The 26,347-nt window shown below is 51.2% G+C and overlaps 6 protein-coding genes across 6 annotated transcripts; 2 read left to right on the top strand and 4 right to left on the bottom strand.

Moving 5' to 3' along the window:
- Positions 1-1,247: 1,247 nt before the first annotated feature.
- Positions 1,248-2,268, bottom strand: STEHIDRAFT_158174 (uncharacterized protein; the record flags this gene model as incomplete). Its single annotated transcript, XM_007305509.1, has 4 exons — positions 1,248-1,700; positions 1,763-1,939; positions 2,010-2,096; positions 2,149-2,268. 4 exons carry the CDS (start codon positions 2,266-2,268, stop codon positions 1,248-1,250), a joined length of 837 nt encoding a protein of 278 aa, XP_007305571.1.
- A 1,177-nt stretch (positions 2,269-3,445) lies between these two features.
- Positions 3,446-6,063, bottom strand: STEHIDRAFT_158173 (uncharacterized protein; the record flags this gene model as incomplete). The annotated part of the gene is made up of 3 exons (XM_007305508.1): positions 3,446-4,133; positions 4,197-4,407; positions 4,461-6,063. 3 exons carry the CDS (start codon positions 6,061-6,063, stop codon positions 3,446-3,448), a joined length of 2,502 nt encoding a protein of 833 aa, XP_007305570.1.
- Positions 6,064-6,450: 387 nt separating this feature from the next.
- Positions 6,451-10,783, top strand: STEHIDRAFT_112093 (uncharacterized protein; the record flags this gene model as incomplete). Its single annotated transcript, XM_007305507.1, has 10 exons — positions 6,451-7,822; positions 7,876-7,920; positions 7,977-8,024; positions 8,084-8,315; positions 8,377-8,658; positions 8,689-9,200; positions 9,243-9,291; positions 9,362-9,591; positions 9,658-10,382; positions 10,454-10,783. 10 exons carry the CDS (start codon positions 6,451-6,453, stop codon positions 10,781-10,783), a joined length of 3,825 nt encoding a protein of 1,274 aa, XP_007305569.1.
- Positions 10,784-12,465: 1,682 nt separating this feature from the next.
- Positions 12,466-15,050, bottom strand: STEHIDRAFT_132095 (uncharacterized protein; the record flags this gene model as incomplete). Its single annotated transcript, XM_007305506.1, has 2 exons — positions 12,466-14,614; positions 14,665-15,050. The coding sequence occupies 2 exons, from the start codon at positions 15,048-15,050 to the stop codon at positions 12,466-12,468; spliced, it is 2,535 nt and encodes an 844-aa protein (XP_007305568.1).
- Positions 15,051-16,873: 1,823 nt separating this feature from the next.
- On the top strand, positions 16,874-18,585 carry STEHIDRAFT_80978 (60S ribosomal protein L3). The gene is made up of 7 exons (XM_007305231.1): positions 16,874-16,912; positions 16,968-16,977; positions 17,039-17,125; positions 17,186-17,279; positions 17,333-17,947; positions 18,003-18,292; positions 18,363-18,585. The coding sequence occupies exons 1-7, from the start codon at positions 16,908-16,910 to the stop codon at positions 18,426-18,428; spliced, it is 1,167 nt and encodes a 388-aa protein (XP_007305293.1). The 5' UTR covers positions 16,874-16,907; the 3' UTR covers positions 18,429-18,585.
- A 2,133-nt stretch (positions 18,586-20,718) lies between these two features.
- On the bottom strand, positions 20,719-22,429 carry STEHIDRAFT_158169 (uncharacterized protein; the record flags this gene model as incomplete). The annotated part of the gene is made up of 3 exons (XM_007305505.1): positions 20,719-21,331; positions 21,395-21,602; positions 21,664-22,429. 3 exons carry the CDS (start codon positions 22,427-22,429, stop codon positions 20,719-20,721), a joined length of 1,587 nt encoding a protein of 528 aa, XP_007305567.1.
- Between the last annotated feature and the right edge of the window lie 3,918 nt (positions 22,430-26,347).

Genomic DNA, 26,347 nt, shown 5'->3' with positions numbered 1-26,347 from the left:
GCACAGCTTCTTAAAGAGGGTCCGTATTAGGGCTAATATCAGGGGAGGGATAATTTCAATGCTCGACCATTGCCAGGTTCCTTGTAAGGAAGCCTGATTAAGGTCTTTGGGAGGAGGACATCGATGTTACAAAATTTTGGTTCGCAAACCACGGTTCATGAACGAACCCTCGCGAACTCTCCAATGACACGCTCGCATATTTTTAGTGACACACAGTCACGATGGTTTAGGTGGCCCATGTGGTCGTAGCTTCTATCCGCTGTCAAGCATCCCCCGCATGCAAGCACGAGGAGGTCAAAGCGGGTATTATGTGCACAACTCGCTCGAAAAAAGATACCAAAGATGGGCTACACATGCCGCCCTTTAATCGAACAGCAACCACAAGTAGCTGTAGGCCGCCGTGAGATGAATGCGAAACCATGCCCCGTATTGCTTGGTTCATCGAGGATGACAATCTAACCCGGGACTCCCCTCTCGAAGCAAACCGTCGTCCTGTTGTGCAACCATGATCAAGCCGTGGCCAGGAAATTCAAACCCTCGCAGAACGACGCTCAGCGCATGTGCCACCACAATATGGAGTCAAGGGGAGCCCGTCAACGTTCTTCACAAAAAGATCGTCGTGACGGCTCGCGGGAGAGTTCGCGGACTACTTTCCCCCAAAAGCTATGTCTGGCAACTTTTTTTTGGTAGAGAGACGACACGGGAGCGCAGCATGTTTTTTTACACCGCATATAGCTGATCAAGGGCCACGATGAACATGGAGGTCACTTGGATTCAGTGCGTCAAACGTAAGACGAAGTCTGTGACAGCCATACGAAGTATCGAGGGGATTGATACCTCAATGGACGTGCCCCGTACTTGGACCAAGCGAGATGTTGAGCATAACGCCTCCGACGAAGGGGAGTCATGGCTTCGAAGCGACCGAGACGGCTTTGTAGGCCTGAAGCCCGCGTTGTGGTGAGAAAAAGGGCCATATTGATGTAAATAAATCCGCGGGAAGTGGATTCCGACAGGCTGAAAAGAGGCAACGGCAGCGGTAGTACAGGACCAAAATATTATATTACCCGTATTGCGCGTGTCTACACTCGTCTTTGTTGTGTGATAATGACCGTCACAGTACAGAGACCACGAGCACGGACAGAGTGAACAGAGTGAGAGCGCAAAGACACGTTGACTTGATTAATCTCGAAGCCACAAGAGATGCTGATAGTATACCGCGAATCGCCCACATAGTGAGCGGATCGAAGTCAGACAAGCACCTTCCTCAGCTGCCACACCCTCGCCGGCAACAGCGTGACCGGACACCTACTGCTTTTTTCGACTTCCTCATACGCGCACCTATAGCAGAACACATACCCGCTCGGCAATGCCGTGGCATTCTTGATCCCTTCCCCGCAAATTGGGCATTCGCCGTACTTCCGTCCGTCAAGTTTCAGCCCTTGTGGATGGGGTCGAAGGAGGGCGGGTGGCGGGATGGATGGACCGAGCGGAGAAGATGAGAGCGTGAGGGAGCGGGCGGGGGAAGAGGGAGAATACCACCATTCGAGGAATTTGATGAAGAAGACTGTGGTGGGAATGAGAAGCTTGAGGGAATCGAGGAAGAAGCGAGGAGAGTTGCGAATGATGTGGCGTAATGTGTCGAGGGGAGATTTCGGAGGAGTTGTGGCCGAGGATCTTTGTGCGGCGAGGGACTCCGCGCGCTATACGATAACGAAGAATAAGACCAATGATGAGACGAAGAATGTATTGGATGTAGACTTACGTAGTCGTCGATGCCTAGTCGACGTAGGTCGACACCTATCCAGGATAACCACGGTCGGTAATATGGTGTCTTTTCGAACAAATATGCGACGTTGTAAATGAGAAGCCAGGATTCGAAGCCCAGGTTCAGCCATGGGTACAGCTTCTTGTATAGTCTCCTCCATCGGCCTCGCCAGGTCTAACAGAAGCTCAACAGGTCAGTTTCTCGTTCAAAAAGCCTCAATGGTTGACCTGCGACAAGTACATACCTCTTCTGTCAATGCACGAATTTGCCTTCCTCCCGCATCATCGACGAGATCTGAGTCAATCCCTCCGCCAAGGTCCTCGAAGTAATCCTGCGCTTTGGCGCGAATGTATGGCAGGCCTACCTACACGTTCAAGGCATACAGAAAGGACATATTCGAGTGCAGGTTGGAGCAGGTCGCAGAGCTGTTCCTGAGCAATGAGCTCGAAAAGTAACGGCTTGAGGGGGTTTTCGCCCCCACCAATGTCGTTGAAAAATTCCATATTGTGGGTCAAGACGCTCCCAGCAAGTCGTTCAAAGCTCGAACCTGATTGAATGCGAGGATAGTCCTAGTAGTAGGAGTACTGAAGCAGGGAGATAGAGGAGGTCCCCGGTGAAAGCTGATATGAGGTGAAAGTCCCTGGTGGCGCGCCGTGGCGACCGTTACAGTGTCGTTGATATCTTGGGGCGTTCAACTGTCCTGGTGTGAATGAAGAGCTCGGTGCGGTAGCTTCTGATAAATTTAAACATGGCGAACATCGGAAGACGCGCGAACGACGTGTGCTTGCTCATGACGTGCACAAAAGACAGACCAAAGGAAAGATCAACGGCATCGAGAGGCAGAGTTGCGGGTACGGAATACATGAACACAAAGCGAGATACAGGCAGTCGGCGAGACATAAACGAAAAATCAACGACAACACGAAGCAGGATTGCGGGTACAAAATACATGAACAGAAAGGAAGCTACAGGCACAATCCGCGAGACGTAAGTAAGCAAACAAACAACAACATCATGAAGCAAGGCTACAGAGACAGAATACATGAACACGAAGCAAGATACAGGCACAGTCCGCGAGACATAAATGAAAGCGAAAAAGAGGAAGATTAAATGGTCGAGAAACAGAGAAAGGCGGGATAAAACTACTTGTAACCACAGGGTTGTTGAACCGCGCTGGACACGAGCCGATCGCTGTAGATGGACTGAACCAGGACGTGGTTATGTAGCTAATATCACCGCCACAAAGTGAAATAGAGACCACGAGACGAAATCAAAGGGAGCACAAATAATGCAAAGGGGACAACAAAAACAACGATTCAAAGATGTGCGAACGTACATGGACCACAGGTGATGGAAAGGATCACGCTGGACACTAGCCGATCGCTGTAGATGGACTATGCCAGGACGTGGCCATGAAGGTACGGATGCTGCATGAATCCGCTGGCATGCGTTGAATATTGTCGCGGATGAATGTTTGGACGTCTAGTGGTCCTGCAGCATCTTGGCTGGCGTAATACATTCATCAAGGCTGCATGCAGTGACCGAGCCAGAAAGAGGCTATGCAGTGGACGACTGTGGCCAACGAGAGGTGACGGCGACGATTCCAGGCCGCAACTAGATGGAACAGTGCATGAGAAAACGCAAAACGAGATGCGAAATACAGAACACGTACGCAAGCCCTCAAAACCGTTTATCAAATCCAAAGAACAGAGCACTGACACCGAGGCGGGAGCAGGCGGGACGCCGACTGCTTGAGGGGTTTTGGTAAACTGGAGCTTCGACCTCGTCGACCGCGAGATAGAATGGCAGCTTCACGTTGAGAGAATTTTCAAGGGCCTTCAGGACCATCGGATAGTTGCTCGGGTGGTAAAGTTTCTTGTAAAAAAGATGCCGATTCCTGGTAAAGAGCGCATTGAACCGACCTTCGGCCGTCCGCTTGAGGTCGAAGACAGAACTACAGGCTCTCTTGACATGGCGATAGACTGCGGAGAAGACGTCGTCCCTATTCGGTAGACGGGGTGGAGCATGCTGAAATACGGCCCATTCAGTACGTGCAAACTCTAAGTCTATGTCTCGAGGAAGACAGTCTAGAAATCTGGAGAGGACGATGATACGGGTGAGGTAGAGCGCATAGAAGCAGCGATGGGCCAAGGCGGTGTGGTAGGCTTCTGTTTCGTGGCGGTGAGTCGCGGTGTCCATGATAGACCCGAGCTCTTGAGTCGCGAGGATCAAATCTTGGGACATCTGGCTCGCGCGAGCTTCTTCCGCTGTCTTGTTTGGTGAATACGCGAAATAGAAGCCCCAGTGGGCGCTGATCCCGCGCAAGAGGTCCAAGGTATGTGGTCGTGACTCCTCGGCCCGGTAAGATCTATATTAAATCAACGTTGAATGAGTGAACACGTTGATGAACACAAGAAGGTATGCAACACACTTTCTCTTGACGAAATCACGCTCTATACAATATTTGTCGTAGCCATTGGGGAACGAGAGTCGTTCGACTGAGAGGGGATTTCGATCATCGTGGATATACGGTGACGGCCTTCGATGTGACGAAGGATGAAGTATCGCAGAGGGGATGAACAAGGGTTCTACTTCGGCTAATGCTTCATCGATTGATGCATCCAGAGGATTGGAGAACGCATCTGACATCATCCTATCAATATGGGCATGCAGAAATATAGGTAGGTCGGCTTACCTTGATTAGAGAGCATATAGAAGTCACGGTGGCGATCTATCACCCTCATACTAAGAGATCTAGTAATACCCGGAGTGGTGTCGGTCAAGTCTTCCGTTACAGTGCCGTCAGACGTCTCGCTCGTCGATGAGCCCAGAACATCGGTGTAACCGGTCCAACCGATGCTGTACACCTCATCTCGCCCACTCCAAGCTTGGGAGACCAGATAATTGTACCGGGCAGACAGTCGAGTTCGTGTGCTCTCAGGAAGTTGGTCCCAGGGAAGATGCTTGGGTTGAGCCATTGAACTTGAGTTCGCGTTGTCGATTGAGGGGCGAGAAGGAATAGATGTCGAGGCACAGGTTTTGCCGGTAGCTGGGGTAGGGCTAGATATTTGTGCTGGGTCTGGGATCTGGATGACGACTGGATGGACTTGAATGCAAGGGCGGACAGAGGCTGAAATAGTAGCTTGGGTAGAGGCTGGGGTGACAGCTGGGATAGGGATTGGCAGAGAAGCAGGGGACGGAACGGCTCGGATGGTAGTTGAGGCTGGGACGGGAGCAGGGAGTCGATCTGGAACGAAAGCAGAGGTAGAGCACTCAATGGATACTGATTGGGGTGCTGCGTTGCTCCTTCGAATGCGGTCCGCGGTCATCCTGAGCGAGTAACGGCTTTGGGCGGGATAGTATGGCTTCAACGATAAACGGCGCAAATGTTTTGGCCTCGAGAATGTCACTTCGCGTTGATGAGGGCACTTTGACGGCTCTCCGGGAGTATCGAAATTCACAGTATCGCGGGGAGGCTTTACTAAGTTGGACTTTTTAGAAGGGGTCAGGGCGGGAGCTGTGATTGGCACGGGAACGATAGAAGCTAAGATAGTAGGTGTGTGGCAAGTTGGAGGTGCTATGATTTTTCTTCTGGAGCGCACTCTCGTATTCCTCAGCGCGTAACGGCTCTGTCTGGTGGTGGCGGGCTTTGTCGAGGAACGGGTCTGATGCTTCGGGGGTGTGGATATTAGATGGCGCTCGTCGAGACACTTCGCCTGAGGTTCGTCAGAGACATCAGCATCCACACTATCGCGTGGACTCTTCGCGAGAGTGGGAGCTGGGGGTTGAACTTGAATGGGAGCTGGGATAGAAGCTGAGACAGAAGCGACGGATTCCGTGATGTTCCTTCGCGTGCGCTCTCGAGTATTCCTGAGCGAGTAGCGACTCTGGCTCGTGGTAGCAGGCTTTGACGACTCGTGCGCCTTACGTTTCGGTGGAGATGTCAGATGGCGCTGGTGGTGACGTTTCGCCTTCGGTTCTTCAGAGTCATCAGCATCCACAACATCCCGTGGACGTTTCAGGAGGCGAGCTGGGGATGATACGGGAACAGGAGCTGGAGCGGGTGCGGTGATTGCTCCGTTATTTCTTCGCGTGCGCTCTCTAGTATTTCTGAGCGAGTAGCAGCTCTGGCCAGTGGTAGCAGGCTTTGTCGAGAAATGTGTCTTGCGTTTCGGTGGGGACGTCAGATGGCGCTGGTGATGACGTTTTGCTGGCGGTTCGTCAGGGATGTCGACCTCCACATCTTCGCGTCGTCGTTTCCCTATTATGAGATTTTGGATGAGTCGAAGTGCGTACATTGTGAGGAGATTGGATTGTGGAATCTTCAAAGCGCGTATGTCGCAGTCATGGTGAAAGGAGCGAAGAACGTGGCGCGGTGCGCCCGCGCCGGTTGCTTTGCCATGTTTGTCTTGGACACCGTTCGCACGATGAACTTGCGATGAACGGCCCGACCGCTTAAACTTGTCCCTCTCTCAAATACGGCACTTACTTTGACAGTGACACGACACAAATGCGGACGGACCCGCGACAGCCATGTTCCCAGCATAAAACCTTGTTGTTGCCTCCTCTTTGCTCTCCCTCATCTCTTCCCTCCCCCACCACCCGGATTTCTCCCACTCCCCTGCCATTAATATTCCTCTTCCCCTTCTTAGGTCTTCTGACGCTAGTTCTTGGGCTCCGCTCTGATGCTCCCCCGAAAGCGCAAGAAGTCATCGCACGAGTCTCCTGGCCCATCAACTGGTCATAGTAGCGGCCTTCCCAAGCTCAAGCTTGCTCAGTACAACGCTGGACTCACCAGGATCCCTGGCTCCCTTCCTGCAGACACCTCCCGACAAGGCTCGAGCGCGGCACAACGACCGTCAATTAACAATGCCCCCAATCACCCTCATGACCGCCCGCCATCAATGTTCACGAAAGGGCATTGGCAGGCAGGAATTAGAAGAGTGATCGGTGTATTCTCCCAGCTCAAAGAGACCCTTCTTGGGAAACGTCCTCGTTCTGACCCTCTCGATAACAGTCCCTTCGATCCTGCCACGGTCCATTCTACTCAGCTGAGCTCTGGTGTAACAGCTCCCCTCACCTCAACTGTTCCCTCCGATGAACCCTGTCTTTCTGAACCGAGCGCAAAGCGCGCCCGACTGAGTGACCCGGATGACACTGTTATGCTTTCTCTTGACACTGCCCAGCCACGATCCCTTTCAACACGTCCTTCTCTTGCACGATCTCAGTTTTCCCGATCTTTGAGCATGCCTGAGTCTAGTCCAATGTTTTCCCACTCCCAAGTTACCGACAACCACATCCTCTCTCAGAGACGTGTCGGTTGGCCCTTTGAGCTCGGGCCAAGATTGAAACCACATGACCACGATACTACGGACAATTCTGAACTCCCTTCACGGCTCTCTAATTCAGAATCCGTCCAACCGGTCGATCCCCAGTGCTCTCCCCAGGATCGCTCAAGCTCTACTACAGCGACACTTGAAAATATATGTCGCCCCTCGGAGAGCCCATTCCGTACCCCTGAACTACAGTTGTACCATTCTCATATCAACACTCTTAACGATGTTCCTGAATCTCCTTTGGAGGCCGCCCCCTCGCGCTCCGATGAATCTGGGTATCTCGCTCCAAGCGATCATTCAGGTCTTCATAATTTCTGTGCGACACAGTCTCCCCTGGATATTTCCGACGACATTCTTGATCATTTTCTTGGGCCTTCCTCGATAACCTCTACTGCAGCTGTATGTCCTGTTTCACCAAGTCTCCCGTGGGATGCTCTCAGTTCAGCTCAACAAGAGGAAGTCCGAAGCCTGTGCCAAGATGCAGTGGACAGATGTCGAATGGTAGACCCTGAAATGGAGGACCTTCGCAAGAGGAACGCTCATCCATTTTTTAGAGCATTGGGGTTGAATTATACGTCTGACGCGGACGACGCATTTGGTATAATTATGGAGCACGTGGACATGATGCCTTTAATACGTTCGTTTAAAGATGTATTTGAGAATGCTAATCTGGAGCCTACGCCGGCCGTAGCGGAGCAATACTACCATCTTCTTCATCACAGTACGTCCTCATTATATTCCACTGATTTTCGGTGAACTAACTTCATAGCACAGAAGCGTGGCAGAACCGCACACTTGCAACTGACACATTGACACAATGTATGTTCACTCTTATTCGTGACTGATCGACTGGGGTATTCAACGTGATATTTTAGCGCCTCTTTTCCCACACGAAGCACTGCCTGCCCCTAACCCATCCAAACGTGAGTTTCATCATTCATCTGTGCTGCAACTTTCCGAATCATTCTGACCGTTCGGATAGCTTTGCCGAAGGAAGAGCACCACCTGATTATGGGAAGGCTCAATCATGGCTTAAAAGTCGTATTCAGACCCCTCTTCGACGAGCTTCTCCGGACCAAGAGACAGATATCCCTACGCTTCGGGCTTAAGAATGACGCCGACTGTGTGACGACTGCTCTGCTTGATGACCTTCATTCACCCTCGGCAGCGCTCACCGAGCAAGTCCGCCGCATCTTTGTTCCACAGCAGAACTCGTGGGTAGCATCAGTATCGTGATTCAGCTCTTTTCCAATCACTGACATGATACTCCTCCAGAATTGTGGGGGGCTCTTCAGGCCGGGGAAAGACACGGACTGGCATACAAGGCGGGGCGAAGATCGGCTCGATGAACTTCGGGTTTGTAGCAGGAATAGGCGAGCCCCTGCAAAAGACGTTGCCCAATGGCCATGAATTCTCTGGAGCCCAAGATCTCCACGTAGCGATGACGGAGGTCCTTCCCAACATGAACGATTTTGGCGCTATCTATGACGATCCTACCCAGCTGGAAAAGAATCGAAATTCTCTCAGACATCTTTTCCTGGCGCTGATTTGTGGTCGGTTAGTAATCATGGAGATGTTCTATGACAGCAAACCGCGCCGCGTGTCTCTACTGAAATGGCATATCGAATGGGCCGCGTTTCAAGCTCTCGCAATCTTATACCAGCGTATCCTTGCCGATTCTCACGAGGATATCTTCGTCTACTTCTTCAGGCTCTTCATGAAGGCTACCATCGACACACTCGAAGAGATTTTCTATACCACATGGAAGCGAATCATCTCCAAGTATCCTCAATTCGCAGACTGCTTCGCACTGGTCTTTGACAATGCGCACTTAGGTGCAGAGATGTACAGCTCCGACCACTTCCATTGTCGCTTCAGTCCAGACAAACCTCGCCCCGTCCTGACCGAGTTACTCACTGCCGCCATGGAGCTCAACACAAAGATCTTTACCCACACCGTCTTCTTGGGAAGCAGCGCGTCGACGGGCATGATGAAGGAGGCTCTTGAATCCGCCGCGACCTCTTTCGGATTGAAAACAGTCGAGCTTAGTGTTGACGGTAGCTTTGGCGATCAGAAGGCGCACCAGGAATTCATTCGTCGTAAGCTCCAGTCGAGGGCTGACGAATGTGAAATATCCCCAGATTCTTTCCGATGGTTTTTATCGCGCGCAGTTGCTTGGTTCCCCGGTCGGTACGTGGCATCTCATTAGTACTTGACACCTCCTCTCGATTTGACTTGACGAGATGTTCTTGCTTCCCAGTCCTATGATTACGATGTGGCTCATCGAAATCATTCTGCGGACCAAAACGAAGTCTTTCCATCGTGTCATCACCTATATCGTCCTCCGCTGGTCTAAGGGTTGGAAGGCTACTGACGGAGGAAAATACCAGTCTTTGGAGGCGGCGCTTACGGCGGAAGCTAAGCAGCTCACAGAAAGTTTGGTAGCAGAGTGTTCCATCAACTGGAATGAATTCGACGCTTTACACTCAGGTTAGTGTTTTTTCTGAGGGTCCTGTGTCGTCGTGGTAGCTTGACCTCAATATATCGTCGCCTTAGATATCAAGCAATCTATCTACCAGGTTGCTATGCGCCAACTCTTTGGATTCGGAACTTCACTCGAGGGCAACGTCATCAAGCTTATTGAAACCAATTTCGCCCAGGTGACCTACGAATGCTCCGGCGTCGGGGGTTCTGGGACCGTGAGGTTCCAAGAACCAATAGTACTTGCTGCGCTGGCTGCGAACCGCAGAGCTGAGCTCCTCAAACAAATGGCATACGCTGGTCGTTGGGGGCATGTACCCGAGATGCAGGGGTTTTCTTTCGAGCTTCAAGTCGCCGTCGCCGCCATAGACAAGCTCCAGGGGTTCATACGGTTGGACGAGCTGTTGACCATCGACACAAAGTTCAAACATCTCGGCAAGCTCGAGGTCGAATTTGTCAGTGTTTATCTGGTGGACGGCAAGTATGTGGCATCTAGACTTTCGTTCAAGGAGGGCCCTTTCGTCCAGTTTGCCTTCAAGGCCAGTACTTGCCAGGACATGCTTGACTACATCTATACTCGCACAGGAGCCGGGTTCATTCTCCCTGATAATTTCTTCCGCATCGACCTGTACTGCCTAGTGAGAGAGAAACAGACGGGGGCCCTAATCCCTCTCCTATGGCAGCTCAAGCACTCTAAAGGCAAGGACGGGAAAGGGGAGGTCCTTAGAAAGGAAACATGGGAAGAGGCGGTGGACAGCCTCAACCCCGATACGCACTATGGCAAGAAGTATGACGCAAAGGTCCGTACTTGTTCCTGTGTGACTGTTGTATGACCGTTGACTTCATGCCTTCTTTGCTTTGGATTTTTCAGACGGGTATAACGACCTACCGGCCCAAGGCGGGTAAGGAGATCCTCGAAGGCCTCGAGAAGATGTGCTTAGCGGAGAACACTGACTACGAACCGCCCGCCATGTCGCGCAGACAAAGAGCAGCGAAAATGAAACAGCTCCCCAAGATGATCCAGATCATCGCGGTTTCAGGGGTGAAGCATGCGACGCTGTCTGAAGAGGCGCCGCCCATTGCGGTGATGAAGAACGACCACTTGAAGGTACTTTTCGGCAACAGCTGGGAGCTCAGTCACGAGCAAACTAAGAGTGAGCCTCCACTGGCCACGTTGGGGTCTGTGGCTAGCCCGAATTGAGGGCAGACGTCGGACACTTTGCGCACGCATTTGCTCCTGCCCTTTATATTTTTCTATCGACGGTTCTGTTACAGAGACTGTATCTTCCTCTATGTTGTGATTCATGTTCTATATAACAATTTATGCGTTTTATTCAATATACAGTTTGTCTCCCATCCGGTCTCGAATGGTCTATTGCAAGTAGCCACTGCTTGAATTCCTGGATATCAACATGATTCCACGACAAGATTGATCCACCGACGAACATGGTTTTTTTGACCATCCGGTCTGGAGTAAGCCAGCACTTATAAGGGGAGAGATCCACGAACAATAGAAGGAGGGAGAGAGAGAGAGATCACGACACGAAAGACCGGACATCGTTCATATGAACGATTCGGCTGCTTGGTGCTCGGCGGATACTACGTTCGAGCAGAATGCAAGCTATCGCCCTAATTGGGGAACCATTCCGATCCAACACTAGCACTGTCTGCTGGTTAAGAAGAGAGAGAGAGACGGTGAGAGGGGTTCTATTTATGAAATGGCAATCCTAGACTAGTGAGGTGAAACAAGTAGAACGCGAGTTTTCAGAGTGGAAAAAAACAAAGAGGCAGGGGCCAACCAACCCAGTGCTCATTTCAGAATATCGAGAGAATGGCCAGAGACGAGGTAGGTCGGAGGAGATTGAAAGGACTCTACCCGCTGAGTTATTCGGTTGTCTGCCGCTTGGTGGCGCATGGGCTTGGATTGATAGAGTGCAAGCAGAACGCGAGCCAAACACACGGACGGATCAACGAGGGCCATGTTTTAGTTAGCTACAGCAGTGTTTACCAGTACCAACAAGGCAGACGACATGAGAGGAAGGGCCAGAAAGAAAGGAGGAGGAGGTCCTCTGGACTCTCATTCTTAGATCACGAATAGGCGTCAAGATTAAGCCACCTTCAGATCTAAAAGTTCTCGATGGGATGCGACGACGAGAACAGTCATAGATCCCACGTACTAACAGGTGTCTCCACGCCTTTGTATGACGCCGTAGAACGGATCAGCGACCTAGATATGCTGAGTATGAGAAGCAGAAAGATAGCGGTCAGAATCACTAATGCACCGCTACCACGGACAACTCAGGGCTTGGCTTGACTGACCTATGCTGAGTCGAGTACACTTTCTCACTGGTTCTGAGTCGGGCGGTTACCTTGGCTGCTGTGTTCGTTCGTCTGTTTTCTCGAAGAGGTTCATGATTGTTGATAATAGGGCTGTATAACCAGGAGATCAGAATTCAGGACGTTAGCATACAGCTCGCACACGTAGATGGTCAAGCACACACTGTGAATCCGCGGAGGTTGTCGTTGTCTCGAAGGAGCAGGGGCCGTCGAAGAGAGACAAGGGATGAGTCTCTTGCTCTGCATAGTGAGCGCGAGCATCCACTACTAAGATACCCATCGCACGCAGTAAGGGAATCACCGACTGTGCGATGGAATAGAATGAACCGTTGGCTCCATACCTTTCTCATAGCCGCTCCTTGCATGAAACGAACCGCTAATCAAATCGAACATAGCTGGCTTCAAAGCAATTAATCATTTCACAATAAGGATATTCTTCATCGACTCCATCCATTGTCCGGATTTCTGACGTAGACACCAAATGCGATGCGCGCCCAATTCGCTCTCGGTCGTCATCCCGTCATCACCCACCACCGACTTTCCCTCCTACTGTACATCCTGCCACCTAGAAGCTTTCCGCCCATCGTCGGAATTCCTCACCCTATCCCTGATCCTCCACAATCTCCCACCACCCCACGGAATATAGAACCTCTCTTCCAACCTTCGAATCACGCTTTCCATGACCTCTAAATCATGACCGCTCGCCTTACTGAACGCCATCAAAATCCAATAAACAACCGGGGCGCGGAGATGGATGTCTTTTGGGAGCGCAAGGAAACTTTGAAAAAGCAGTTCGAGGTTCGAGAGGTTCCAATCTTCTTGGGATGTCGAAGAGAATGCAGGAGAAGATAGTGAGGACGAGGACCAGGAATAAGAGGATAGTCGAGGATTAGAGAAATGGGCGTCGGGAGGTTGTCTGGTCAGCGAAGCGGACGACGGGCGCGGAGGCTGAGATGGTGTTTGGGTGTGTCTGAAGAATCCGATAAAAATGGCGCGGAACGATGTCATGTTGGGCTGAAACGTTGGCTCTGGCTCTGCTTCGTGCCTAACCCCGTCCCTAAACGGTCCATTCGGACTAACACCTGAAAGGGAATTCCGCATCCTCTGGACAGCTTTTGGTACACCATCGTCCGCCACTCCCGCAGGGGCAGTCAACATGTCCGCGAATACCTCCAAGCACCTCGTGAACTTCCCGTCATACGCGCATGCTTGTATGAGCATGAGGTATGAAATCTTGTTCGGTACCACATCAGACGGAATCACGACGTTTTCCTCTCTGAGGAGCCACGATCTCTCCATCTCGATCTCCAAGAGCTCGTCCTGGGCCCTATGCATCTCCTCCAGCGCACGGGCGCTACGAGGACTGTTCCCAGCCACAGGTCCTTCTCCCTTCCCTTCGTTGGAGGGACCCAATACACCAGCTTGAGCTTGACCGTGACCATCGAACTCCTCTGCCTTTCTCATCTGCTCCTGCAACTGCCACCTCATAACCCTATAAATCCGCATCGCGACATCCAGTCTCTTGTTCCACGCGAACGCCCACATGCTCGCATTCACGCTTACATAATTCACTTCTACACCCTGCTGCCGCATCTTGAGCAGCGTCTCGCGGACACCACGAATTTCACCGCGCCGAACGAAGTATCCAAGGAGGGAGAGATGGGAATGAAGATTGGGCCTGCAGCCAGACCGTTCCAGCAGTGATGAGGCATATTGGACGAGAGCCGGGTCGCCCGTAAGGCCCGCGAGGTTCAGAAGCGTGGTGTAAGTGACGATATCGGGCTCGACCTTGCCTCGCGAAGAATTGTCCACCACTTCGGTCTCATACCCATACTCGTCGTCGAAACTCCTTGCACCTTCGCCCTCGGTATTGGCAAGAAAAGTCGCGCCGGGCTCGCGTCCGTTCATCATGTCGTGGTAGAGGTCGAGGGCCGTTTTAAAGTCCTCCGCTCGTTTCTTCCGCCAATGCCTCCCAGCAAAATCGATCAGAGCGTTCCATTCCCAAATGGCGACCTGTCCGCCAATGCGGTGCAGATAAGAGAGGACGGTGAGAAGGCGGAGGAAGCGCGTGCGGGTGGGTTTCATGGTGCAGATGAGGCGAGCAAGACGATGTATATGACGGTAAGGAATATTGCGATGAATGGAAGGAGCGAGATCTGTGACAGGGGAAGGATGAGATAATTGGTGCGCGGATTCGAGAAGTGCAGACGTTGAGCTGATGGAATCGCTTGTGGGTGACATCGCTGAAAGCTCGTGATAGGCTTTCCAAGCGTCATCTACGGAGTCTGTACGGGCGATAATGTCCAGCAGTTGGCCTCGTCGGTCAGCAACTCCGACAGCAGGGCACAAACTGACATCGCCCTGGTCGCCAGTCTTTGTGCCAGCTCGAGGGGTACGTTCGTCGATAAGGGGTTTGCCCGAACGACGAGAGGGATGTGGACGAAGTGGTGCTGGCATGCTGTAGCTGGGTTCTGGAGGGTTGAAAAGCGCTTCGATCTCGAGAGACAGGTCTGGTGCATCGTCTCCGAGGTTCATTCGAACTTGAGGGTGTGGGGATGAAGACGAGTGTATATAGGATGGCGTATTCCGGTCGTGTGATGGATGGTGTTTTGCAAGAGAGTGTCTGGGGTTTGTTGGTGTAAATGCCAAGGAGATATTCGGTGTGGCATATACGAAGATGAGAGGGCGGATACGTCTACTTTGGTCGTCAGTAGTAAAATGGTTATGATCGCGTCACAAACATACATGTCTTCTCCGTTTTCTTCTCCACAAGATCTCGCAGCGACACTTCGTGTACGTCCTTCGCGTCCTATGGGAGCGCTCCGAATATCCCTGGTTTCGGTGCAATCTTGGGTTGGATGTCGCGTGCACTTGAACGTGTTCGAATGAAGACTGACACTTGCGCATTTCGCATATATATTGTCGATATGAGCACTGCGGGTAGTAAGAACAGAGGCAGTCGGAGGACCAGGTGCCGTTAATAGACGGTTGAACTTGGCGCGTTGTGGGATGAGGCGACAGGCGGCGGCGGATAGACTGGGGCTTTTGTGCCATATTATGCGAGGGTCTAGAGTTCGGTATGTCCGCGTAGACGAAGAGTGAGTGAGGCCCAGAGAGGACGCTCTGAGCATTAAGATGGCAGGCAGTCATCCACCGTGCGCTTGCGAGTGCGAAGCAAGTACTAAATAAATCCCCTGGATATGGACCGTTAGTTCAAAGGTTCATATAACGGGATATTGACTTACGACAAAGCCTATAGCAACGTTGTCACCATGTGATCCAGTCTTCGTGTTGGCTTTGCCAGTTGAAGTCGTGAGCAAGTCGATGAAGGTTGCGCGCGATTGGATGGTTTCAATTCCCAGGAAAACAAACACACGCTTGCCATTGGCCGCCACTTCGGTACTTTTGCCACAGCGCTACGAAAAGCTGTCAAACCGCACTAGCCTTTCAACCTAGCGTCAACGATCTGTCTCCTTCCTTGTAATATCTCTCCAAGTTGGATGCTGATCGCCAATACATTACTGTCATCACTCGTATTATACTCAGCTGCGAGTGCAGGCAGAAATCTAGAGCCTCTGCGCCTTCGACTTTTCCACTCTGGCGACACTTACTCACGAACAGTCCAGCGAGATTTACGCCTTCGCAAGACTTCATTAATGTTCTCACTGCTCAGTTGCTACCCAACGATACTACTGACGATATTCTTCTAGCTCCTAGTCTTTAACCACACTGGACAAGAGGACTCCTTGGCATATCATGGCTCTGCTTCTGTCCTCTAGCTCACTTGATGGCGAACCATAGGGCGTCTCCCGGACACGTCTCTGCCAACATCCTCAGACGGGTTGAGTCACCACCGCCGACTCTTCAGAGTCAAGATGTTTATTCCTCACGAAGATCGTACAGTTCACCCTAAATCTAGCGCTCATCCCTCCCTACCAGCGCACAGATCAAAACACAGCTTTCTCTCATATTCTGCACAAATAAGGTATTCTTTGGTGTAGTCCATGCTCGGTGCTGGGATCATATCATGGTCGCTCTATAACCCTGTTCACGACCTCGAATCATCGACATTGCACTCGTCGCTCACGCCCGTCCATATTCTTTACTTCGACAACCATATCACCCCTTACACGCTTGGTCATGGTGCGTAATCTCGACAGAACCACGCCACCGACCAAGGTCCCGCAGGACCGACAGTGGTAGCTTGAATGTTTCTCTACGATCTGCCGCGGATGCAGACCGATGCGCGCAAAGCGTCAGTACTGATCGGCGGTGTCCAGACTCTAGTGTGTTACATATCTACGCCTGTGGCTCATGTAAGTTTTTCCCTCTTCCGCGTCCTCTGCTTTTTTCTTCGTCCCACATTCATTTTATGCGGTAACTGGATACTTATATCACCATGTCCTAGTGCAGTCATTCAGAGTGTTCGGCTGACATCTAGCGTGTTGAATTCTCAACACTTGCGGTCCAATTACTTACATCCATTCAATCATCGGGGCTTCCTGTATCTCTTTGTGCCTCTTCTTGGTTGCCTTCGTTTCGCGGACTCTGTAATTACTGTACTTACAATATATTTCACCATAGTCGTCAGTCTCCCCTAAGTTGAATCGACACGAATAACTGAGTAAACCCAAAAGAATGAATAAACGCCGAATAAACTTTACTGTGCCACCATCTTCAATTTGGAACCAGATATTCAGAGAAAATTGTTGTCGGTGATGGATAGCTGTTGCCCGCGGTACAGTCATCGATTGAACTATTAGTATGGGTTCTTAACCTCACGAAAAACAATAATTTTGTGAAAGCGTGAGATCGGGCACTCACTGAATACGGGCCACCGTGAGGGTCAGACAGGTACAGTAACGTCGCGGATGTGCGTGGGAATCGTCTATACAGTTGAGATCAGCCACCGCCACTGAGGTCCGCGTGACGACGCGCGACGTCGAGCAAGACTCCTTCATCGACGACCGCCGCAAATTATCCTCAAGATGAGGTGAGTTTATTATCGTTTCCCTGTTTTCGTTTGACTGAGCCAATTCTTCTTCCAGTCACCGTAAGGTTCGTAGTCATCTTTTTCCAGCCAGGGATCACCACTGAAGCGAGGCGTCGATTCGTCTAGTACGAAGCGCCCCGCCATGGCTCCCTTGGTTTCCTCCCCCGCAAGCGTGCGGCTCGTCACCGTGGAAAGGTTAAGTCCTTCCCCAAGGTAAGCACTTCTTACCTCTCAAGTACCGGTTGCTTTGATAGAATATATCCCCTCGTACAGGATGACCCCAAGAAGCCCGTTCATTTGACTGCCATTATGGGTTACAAGGCTGGTATGACCCACGTTGTCCGTGATCTTGACCGTCCTGGCTCCAGTGCGTATTCTCTCTCGATTCATGGAAATGAACAGTGTCCGATGATTTCGCAGAGATGCACAAACGTGAGGTCGTTGAGGCCGTCACCGTCGTCGAGACCCCTCCCCTCATCGTCGTTGGTGTTGTCGGCTACGTTGAGACTCCCCGCGGCCTTCGCACCCTCACCACCGTCTGGGCCTCCCATCTTTCTGACGAGCTCAAGCGCCGCTTCTACAAGAACTGGTACCGCTCCAAGAAGAAGGCGTTCACTCGCTACGCCAAGAAGCACGCTGAGGACAACGGCAAGTCCATCACCCGTGAGCTTGAGCGTATCCGCAAGTACTGCACGGTTGTCCGTGTCCTCGCCCACACCCAGATTCGCAAGACTGGTCTCGCCCAGAAAAAGGCCCACCTCATGGAGATCCAAGTCAACGGTGGCTCCGTGACGGACAAGGTCGAGTTCGCACATGGCCTGTTCGAGAAGCCCGTCGAGGTTGGATCCGTCTTCGAGCAGGATGAGGTTATCGACGTCATTGCGGTCACGAAGGGTCACGGCTTCGAGGGTGTTACTCACCGTTGGGGTACCAAGAAGTTGCCCAGGAAGACGCACAAGGGTCTCAGGAAGGTCGCTTGTATCGGTGCTTGGCATCCGTCGAAGGTCATGTTTTCTGTTGCTCGTGCCGGTCAAAGTACGTTTTGCCAGCCTCCTCGCTCCATTCCCCATATCCTTATGATGTCTATCAGACGGTTACCACCACCGTACCGAGTTGAACAAGAAGATCTATCGCATCGGTCTCGGCACCGACGACGGCAATGCTTCCACCGAGTCTGATATCACCAAGAAGACCATCACCCCCATGGGTGGTTTCCCTCACTATGGTATCGTCAAGAACGACTACCTCATGCTCAAGGGCTCCATCCCCGGTACCAAGAAGCGTGTCATCACCCTGCGCAAGTCCCTTATGGTCCACACATCGAGGAGAGATCTTGAGAAGGTTCAGCTCAAGTTCATCGACACTTCGTCGAAGTTCGGTGTATGTTTCTTTGGTTCTCCTTCGTCTGTGGCGCTGCTAATTTATATCTCTTCTACTTACTCTCTTGCAGCACGGCGCTTTCCAGACCTTCGAAGAAAAGGCCGCGTTCTTGGGAACGCTCAAGGCCCGGGATTGATTCTCTTCACCTTTTGTCGTTGTCGTTTTCGCATTTGTTACTTCATAGGCTCTCATGTTCTATCCCTACCTATGCATATGCTGCTATGCATCCTTTGTGCGAGAGCACATTGTATCAACTCTTCCCAGCCTTTTCGGCCAGGCGAATGATATATCGGTCGTTTCATTCTCAAACACTCGAAGGTACAGACCCAGAAACTCATCGCGAGTCGACTGCTGCAGGGCACTTGCCCAATCTTTGACGGTCTGTAATAAACTCAGGAACACGAAAACAAGGACAAGCACACATTGTCTCGCCGTGCATATTCATTCTTTTGTTCGGGCTTGGGGGTGGCGGGCCGTTTCTTACGGTTCCAGGGAAACTTATACCCCGGAAAGGCAGAAATCACCCGTCTATGCGACGATGCTGTGGTGCACCGTCAAGTCGATTCCTCTGATGGTGAGTCTTCCTTCTTTGCCCCCTCACCTAGTCTGCACGTTCTCTAGTAAAGCCAGGACGAATGTATTAGTCACACCCTGACTTGGCCTGACGTCGTGGCCTTACCTTATTTCGTTGAGCGTCAAGTGTCCAAACTCTCCCCTCGCCTCGCCGGCTCCATTTGTCCAACATTGACTGCTTCCCCACCGTAACCTACTATCAGTGTCCCAGCATCTAAAGCTCATTCTCTAAGGCTTTCTACGTCCACTCTTATATCAGGCCTTCCCGTTCTAAATCACTTTGCTCTCTGTCTCGCTAAGAAATCCGCTTCTAAGTAGCTCAAAGGTCAATGCCGAGGTAATATATCGATATCTAGAGTCTTGCGCTGTAGGTTCGATGTCAGGTTGACGACGGCTATCAATTCAAACGAATGGGCGACCGACACAACATAAACCTTCGTCCACACCTCATCCCTTTTCATTTTGGATTACGAGCTCGAGTGAGCAGGTGCCTTCCCCTCCACTAGGAGTACCCTGATCGTTTATGAATAGTCTATGAGTTTCCTCTAGGCCAGGTGTATGTCCGCTGCGTCAGTTTCTTGACGTAGAAACCCGTTTCTGACCAGCACGAAAAGGCCCGCGAGTCGAACGCCCATCCGCTGCCATCACCTTGTCAACAAGCTCGTTTGCTCATCTCTATATCGTCCCTTAGAACATAGGACACCATCATGGATATATACTTGCTGACGAACTTGACTACTCTTCACACAAAAACCGAAACTACGCAATCCCACGAAACCTTCCAATCCAGCTCGATTTCGCCCTGAGTTTCCGCCCTAGTTTTCTCCCTCAGACTCTTCGACACGGCGTGACATGATGCTCCGAGATTCGGACGGCGCGCTACGTCTGTCCGTCCGTCCTCACGGAGCACTTCCTCACGTTACAGTAATGGAGTGGCGTCCAAACAATGTCTGTCACGGTTTCCACGTAGTGAGCGTACGAGCTTGCATGTTAGTAAGGAGGATATCCCGACGACACGAGCGGCACACTCGAAGTCAGAATCGAAAGTGATTGGGACTTGATTTTGAACGCTCGTGATGACTTCTCACTGTATCGGAGAGGATAGAGATCTTGGACAATCGCGATCTCGTCGCATTACTTGCGTAAGTTGGTGGGCTCGGTCGATGCCTTGATGAACTAGAATAATACATATTCGAGCACGAATGCACAACTGTCATGGTGTCAACGTATTTCCCAAGTCTGACCTGGGCATTCGAGGTGCGTCCCTCACGGTGCCCAGGCGAAGATAGCGCTGAGGTCAGCAGACGGGATGCGCCAGTGTATGTACGAGATTGCCTACCAAGGACTCAGATGGCAAAAAAGGGTACAAAGCGGGGTGGTGAGATAGATTGCAGGTAGATCAGTTACAGTGTCCGCAAAACAAAGGCAAACAAGAAGTAGCATAGAGACATAGAGAAACCGAGGTTGAATGGATGGATATAGGTGATTGAGCCACAGGTGCCGAAAATGCAACATGCTGGACATCAGCCGATCACTGTAAATGGACTGCACCAGGACATGACCAAGATGCTGTACTTCGAAAAAAAAAACCTCGTAAGGTAAAAAGCAATCGCCCTGTATAAGGAGATTCGCAGTCAATGTAAATTCGAAAACAGGAAGCCATCCTTTCGTCATGGTCTAAAATCGTCAAATTGGCGATGGCACCCAAAAGATTTACATGCGAGACGAGATATGCAGTGGGACGACTGTGTCTGACGAGCTGTGACGGCGATCATTCCAGGCCACGACTAGATAGAACAGGGGATGAGAATACACAAAACAAGATGGAAGAAACAGGGCACATATGCAAGCCCTTAAAGAGCTTTATCAAACAGGGCACTGACACTAAGGCGGGAGCAGGCGGGACGGTGACTGCTTGAGCGGTTTCGGGAAATAGGAGCTTCGACCTCGTCGACTGCGAGATGGAATGGCAGCTTGATGGAAAGACGCCGATTGCTCTTGGCCAGCGCACGAAATCGAGCTTTGACCGTCCGCCTGAGGTCAAAGACAGAACCGCGGGCTCTCGTGACATGACGATAGGTCGCGGAAAATACGTCGTCGCCATCCGGCATACGAGGTGGAGCATGCTGAAATACGGCCCATCCAGCACGTGCATACTCTGAGTCTATGTCTCGAGGCAAACATTCTAGAAATCTGGAGAGGACGATAATACGGGTGAGGTAGAGCGCATAGAAGCAGCGATGGGCCAAGGCGGTGTGGTAGGATTCTGGTTCGTGGCTGCGAGTCGCAGTGCCCATGATCGACCCGAGCTCTTGAGTAGCGAGGATTAAATCTTGGGACATCTGGCTCGCGCGAGCTTCTTCCGCCGTCTTGTTCGGTGAGTACGCGAAATAGAAGCCCCAGTAGGCGCTGAGCTCACGCAAGAGGCTCAAGGTACCTAGTCCTATGTCCTCGACCCGGTAAGACCTGGATTTAACGAAGGTTGGATGAGTGAAAGGGTTGGCAAATACGAGAAGATATGCGACGCACCTCCTCTCAACAAAGTTACGCTCTATACGATAATAGTTGTGGCCGTCGCACGAGGTTTTTTCGATTGCGAGGGGATGTAGATCCCCGCAGGTATAGGCTGACGACCTTCCGTGTGACGAAAGATATAGTATCGCAGAGGGGATGAACAAGGGTTCTACTTCGGCCAATGCTTCATCGATCGACGCGTCCAAATCATTGAAAAACAAAGCTAATATCGCCCGATCAATACACAAGTACATACTTACTAGAATATGAACAGTGCCACTCACGGTGATGATAGAGCTCGTAGAAATTACATTTGACTTGTGCAACGTGCAAAGCAGCACGAAGGTTGGGGAACTTATCGAGTAAGTCGTCCTCAGGAACACCATCAGGCTTTTCACGAGTCGACAAACCCAGAGCATGAGTGTAATCAATCCAGGTGTCACCCCAGATTTCCAACGGACTGCCCCAGACTCGAGAGACAAGACCATCGTACTGTGGGGATAGACGGTTTCGTGTGGCTTCTGGGAGTTGATCCCAAGGCAGATGCGTGGGATTCGATGCTGTGCTTGCGGTCTCGACTGAAAAACGAAAAGGGAAGGCACCTGAGGGACGAACTGGAATAGCAATCGAAGTGGGGGCTGAGATGGGAGCCGAGGCAGGGTCAAGAATACGCATAATCTGAATGGGGGTGGGGGACTTTGACGAGGATCGGGTCTGATGCTTCAGCGGTGGGGATGTTAGTTGGCGCTCGTGGTGATGCTTTGCCTGCGGTTTGTCAGAGATGCCAGCGTCCACAACATTGCGTGGACGCTTCACGAGGATGAGAGCTGGGGATGGTACTGGAACAGTTGCTGCAATATCCCTTTGTGTACGCTCTCTAGAGTTCCTGAGCAAGTACTTTGTGGAGAAAGTTGTCTTGGGTTTCGGCGGGGAGGTCAGATGGCGCTGGTGATGACGCTTTGCTGGCGGTTCGTCAGGGATGTCGACCTCCACATCTTCGCGCCGTCGTTCCCCTATTGTGAGATCTTGGATGAGTGGAAGTGTGTACATTGTAAGGAGACCGGATCGAGAAATCTTCGAAGGAGGTGTGTCGCAGTTATGGTGAAAGCACTCCCAAGGAAACGTGGTCCGGTGCGCCCGCGCCGGATATTTTGCCGTGTTTGTCTTGGACACCGTTCGCGCAGGTCGGGCTGTGCGGACGTCGACGATGAGCGGCCCGACCGCTCAAACCTGTTCTATCCCGAATTCGGCACTTGTTTTGGAGGCGACACAAATGCGGATCGGATCCGCGACTGCCATGTCCGTCCCCCATAAAGCCTTCTTATTGTTGTAGTAAGTCAATGTCCCTTATGTGAACCTTTCGCCGGTTGACGGTCCCTCGAATACCATGTCCACTGCATCCCGGCTATTTATTTGGTACTTCGCATTCACGAGTGCACGGTGGATGACTGTCTGCTGTCTTAATGCCCTCTCTGATACTCATACCGAACTCTGAACTCTCGCATGATATGGCGCAAAAGCCCTACCGGTCTATCCGCCGAGTAGCCTGTCGCCCCATCACTGTGTGACCGAAGGGGGGTGGATTTCAATATCACGAGCGGTGAAATTCATCGTTCGCTGAATTTGCAGCGAAACTTGTTTCGCTTCCCATAGAGCTTCAAGAGGATGGGAGTGAAATCCACGAGCTGTTACGCGAAGATTGCTTTTGGGGGCTATTGTGGCGTGTGGCAGCGGTGTGGGGTTATGATGTCATTGGCGGCTATGAGCTTCGTTCGTGATGCAAAGTCAGTCAAAGTAGCTCTTTGCTCTGTACCACCACCTCACCGGCTCGTCAAGGCTATGACCATGTCGTCGTCGTCGTCGTCGTCGGTGTCGTCGTCAATGTCGAGGCCCCCCTCGAAAAGTTCACACATTCTACTACATAAGTATCCACTCACACTAGGATGACAAGTTACTTGCAAGTTACACCACCATCACGAAGAGCGTCAATATCAGCGAGCCCATAACACTCTGATTGAGCAGACTGGAAACAGTGAGAATATTCGTAGGCACAAAGGTGTGTCTCTTTCTGTCTTTTGCTTCTCCATAGTCTTTGCTAACAAGACATCCTTCGGCTTGCCGTTGTAGCACAGGGTAGACATTTTGATTTTTTCTAATGACTAGTACTGGCCCTCGCTCTATTTCTCGCTGCCGCCTATTCATCTCACCCTCCTTTGCAACAGGAGCATTCGGTCTCCCAGCTGTGCTACACCTCCGTGTACGTTACCGTCACCAGAATCTCCGGCCTCGCTTTTATATATTTAGGCACACGTCAAAGGTCACCGTCAATGTACATGGAGAGTTCAGGCTTCACACGGGTCACGAGCGGCATACTTTAGGCAATATGTATATTAGCAGTAGGATAATTGTACTCAATTAACATTCTCATGGTGTCTAAATGATCGAGAGCAGCAAAGGGAGGTGGTTCAGTGGTAGTGCTCGCAAATCACCATTACATTGATAGCGAAACACATCGTGAAACGTTTCTAAATGGTAGCGAATTTTCGCTCCACCGTTTCGCTCGGATGCTGGTGAAATTGTTATCCATGCAGCGAAATCCACGATGTTTCTTGATGGACTTGACCTATTCTGCACTCAAAATGTGTCGTGAAAACCATGCTCCAAGAGGGGCTCAGTGCATCCTACAACGCGCAAGTTAAACCGTCTATCGACGACACCTGATCCTCCGACTGTCTCTGTTCTTATTACCCGCAGTGCTCATATCGTCAATGCATATGCGAAATGCGCAAGGGTCAGTCTTCAGTCGAACACGTTGAAGTACACACGACGTCCGAGCGCTAGCTTGGCGATGCTCGGAGCGTTATAAGGACGCGGGAGGGGTGAGTCAAGTTGGCAACTGTGATCACTATGTTGATTATCTTCGCATACGACTCGAAACTGACTCCTGCACACTTGCGCAGACATATCAACCTGGACTTGCGAAACTGATTGAGATGAATACAGAAAGTGTAACACAGAGCATTCTGAGCGCCAAGGGGGATCAAACGATCAAAGCCAACGAGTGGTGGAAGTTTAAGCCAAAGTTTGAGTGGCGCGATCATGAGAATCTGGATGGAGTGACGCCTAGTGACGCGTTGAGCCCTTCCACAGTCACTTCTGAATCGTGTCTCTCAACTTGATATTGTTTCGAGCTCAAGCTATAACCTCCGTCCTGTCAAGTGCCCAGTTGATTGCTGACTGACCATATTTTGTGTAACAGCACCTACTGGATGCAAATGCCTCCACTTAGCCAAAGCCGACGATCCGTCCTCTGCTTATTCGGTTAAGTACTGTTGCTATTACCGTCCGATCGGTGGATAAGCGGAACTAGTTGACAGTCACCGCGAGCAACCCTAATTCTCTGAGAACTATATGGGCATGGGTCCCTATATAAATGTGCCCCACTGTTAACGCAACGCTCTATCATTTCCCCCATCGTTCTCAGTTCCGGTGGGGAAATTCCTCCGCTTTTATCCTTCCTCCGTCAAAACATTGGGCAGTCGCACTTCGACATACCCTTCGTTGACACGTGCATATTCTCCTTTGGCTCCCTATTTATTTCATGGTCCTCTTTTCCCCTCATTATGTTCTCTCTTAGACGTCCGTCTGGGTTCTGATCTCTGCTCGTTGTGACGACCCGTCTCACAATTGGTTCTCTATGGTGAGTATCTTGTTCCGTGGTCATGGCCACTGTTTGTCATTATACTTTGTATTTTTCGGAATGAAGCGCTGACTAGCCTGAGTATCCTTGTACACGTCTCGCTTTCCGCCTCACACTAGTACGTTGCAGTTTCAGTCGGAGCACTACAGTCAGAGGCCGGACGGAAAGGAGCTCTAGTTGAGGAAGTCGGGGAGGGTTCAGATGGTACTGCATTTTGCTGAGACGACCCTCGAGTGACGGTCACTGCCAGGCCCCGTCGTCAGTCGGGGTCGAAGACAAGTGGACTTAGACCGACTACCTTTGATGACTGTGAACGAGCAGTCAAGGCATGGCCCTTCGCTACGTTCGCACGGCCGGTGAAGGCTGGGACCCACCGGGCTAGTATAGTTGTATAGGCCATTAGGCTGACCGAGTCGGAGACGCACCTTTTACCGGCCTGATCTGCCAATGTAAGGAAGGCCTCAGCTCGGATTGAATCAACACCAAGCTAAGACCGTCAGCTAGACCTTCATTAACATTGAAGGAAGTAGACGAAGTATCCACTGGTCGCGCACTATTGTAGTACCTTGGAGTCAGGTCTGCAATCTTCAAGTTAGCGGGTTTGCTGTGATGTCGACGGTTCCTAGTGGATTAGCTGGAGAACTGGAGAATACGATTAGATTGGAAGGCAGGCTACTTGTTGAAATCAATCATCGAAAGATGTACACGAGTACCTGTGATAGCTTACTCCAAGAATACATGGGTTCCACGGCTAGAGGAATAACGCGGCGCGGTAGGTGAAGAGAAAATCCCAAGGAAACCGGACCCGGGGCAGGAAGGTCTTCCGTTCGAAAGTAGAAGGGAAAAAAAACCTGCGTAGAGAGACAACCACTGAGCACGTCACAGTTCAAAAGCCAACCTATACTTCTGAGTCTTACACAAGAAGACGACTTGAACTGCCACTCGGAGGTGATGAGGTACAGAGACCGAGGGCCCGGGGGCAGATGTGAGATAGATGAACTTGGACGGTAGATAGGACCCAATGGACGCCGTACTAGAGATATGCGCAGCAGAAGAGGGCGAGAACCGAATTTCATGGGACGTTGGGAGAGGAATGGCGCGGATGGGATGGGAAAGGCAGAAAGGGGTTACGCAAAAACCAAAGATAACTCTCGAAGTAATCGTGTCCAATCGAGAGATGATTTTAGAAGGTGAATCTAGAGCGATGACACCGGCAATTGGGTCCATCGGCGAAACAATGAGAGAAAGAATCAGACGATGGAGATGTT

This window comes from Stereum hirsutum, assembly GCF_000264905.1.
Source record: "Stereum hirsutum FP-91666 SS1 unplaced genomic scaffold STEHIscaffold_9, whole genome shotgun sequence".
Taxonomy (NCBI): domain Eukaryota; kingdom Fungi; phylum Basidiomycota; class Agaricomycetes; order Russulales; family Stereaceae; genus Stereum; species Stereum hirsutum.
Note: the sequence above shows the minus strand (reverse complement) of the source record. Positions and strands in the feature narration are given on the sequence as shown.

What these genes read in the sequence shown, in the direction of transcription:
- STEHIDRAFT_80978 (XM_007305231.1), top strand. An exon ending in TCTTGACCGTCCTGGCTCCA is followed by an intron (nt 17,280 to 17,332) that starts GTGCGTATTCTC and finishes ATGATTTCGCAG; the next exon opens with AGATGCACAAACGTGAGGTC. An exon ending in TGTTGCTCGTGCCGGTCAAA is followed by an intron (nt 17,948 to 18,002) that starts GTACGTTTTGCC and finishes GATGTCTATCAG; the next exon opens with ACGGTTACCACCACCGTACC.